The sequence below is a fragment of the Nanorana parkeri genome, unplaced genomic scaffold (genome assembly GCF_000935625.1).
Source record: "Nanorana parkeri isolate BGI_ZX_2015 unplaced genomic scaffold, ASM93562v1 scaffold2484, whole genome shotgun sequence".
In the NCBI taxonomy this organism is placed as follows: domain Eukaryota; kingdom Metazoa; phylum Chordata; class Amphibia; order Anura; family Dicroglossidae; genus Nanorana; species Nanorana parkeri.
Window position 1 is genome coordinate 40,720 of NW_017308752.1, and position 658 is coordinate 41,377.

Below are 658 nucleotides of genomic sequence, written 5' to 3' on the forward strand. Positions count from 1 at the left end.
CCCCACTTCCTCCCATGTGACTCCCCTCACTCCCTCCCATGTGACTCCCCCCCACTTCCTCCCATGTGACCACAGACAGCGCACATAGAGCGGCTCCGGGATGCAGGCTGTGACTGTCATCTTCTTCCAGCTGCCCAAGGGCCCGGCGCCGCTTCTGGTCCAGACCAGGAGGATCACCCATAATGCATTGCTGAAGTCCGCCCCCTACAACAGCTGCTGCTCCTCACGCAATAGGTAAGAGAACTCCGTCCCATATACAAGTATTGATGGATCTGACCAATGTCTTGTCTGAGCCCCGGGGACCCCCTTGTCCCTCATACAAGGGTCGTGGCGTTGATGATGTCATATTATGGCCCTGCCCATTTTGTAGAAGTTGTCGCCGATTTCTATATATTAGATGCGTGACTCGCTGAGCAGATGTTGTATTGGGGTAATACCTCCAGTTACCCCTCTTCATTGCAGGCCGGGAGATGCTGGTAAGGGGATCGCCTCCCCGGAACTTGGTGCCCCTCCTCCATCGCTGATGTCACATACCGCCCAAGCAGTCAGCGAATGGGCTGGAACTCCGGAGACTGAGCCTGCCCACGCAGAGCCCGGTGGCAGCTCTAAAGGCAAGTACCTATAAAGGGAATGTGGATGGTGCGTATGATGTACATGT

General features: G+C 55.8%; 1 protein-coding gene across 1 annotated transcript in view; it reads left to right on the forward strand.

Moving 5' to 3' along the window:
* The window catches only part of SCNM1 (sodium channel modifier 1), a 4,220-nt gene that overhangs the window by 2,203 nt on the left and 1,359 nt on the right, over positions 1 to 658 (forward strand). Inside the window, exons 4-5 of the mRNA XM_018573674.1 lie at positions 131 to 234; positions 463 to 611. Coding sequence (XP_018429176.1) covers positions 131 to 234; positions 463 to 611 — 253 coding nt within the window. The remainder of the gene's footprint in view (positions 1 to 130; positions 235 to 462; positions 612 to 658) is intronic.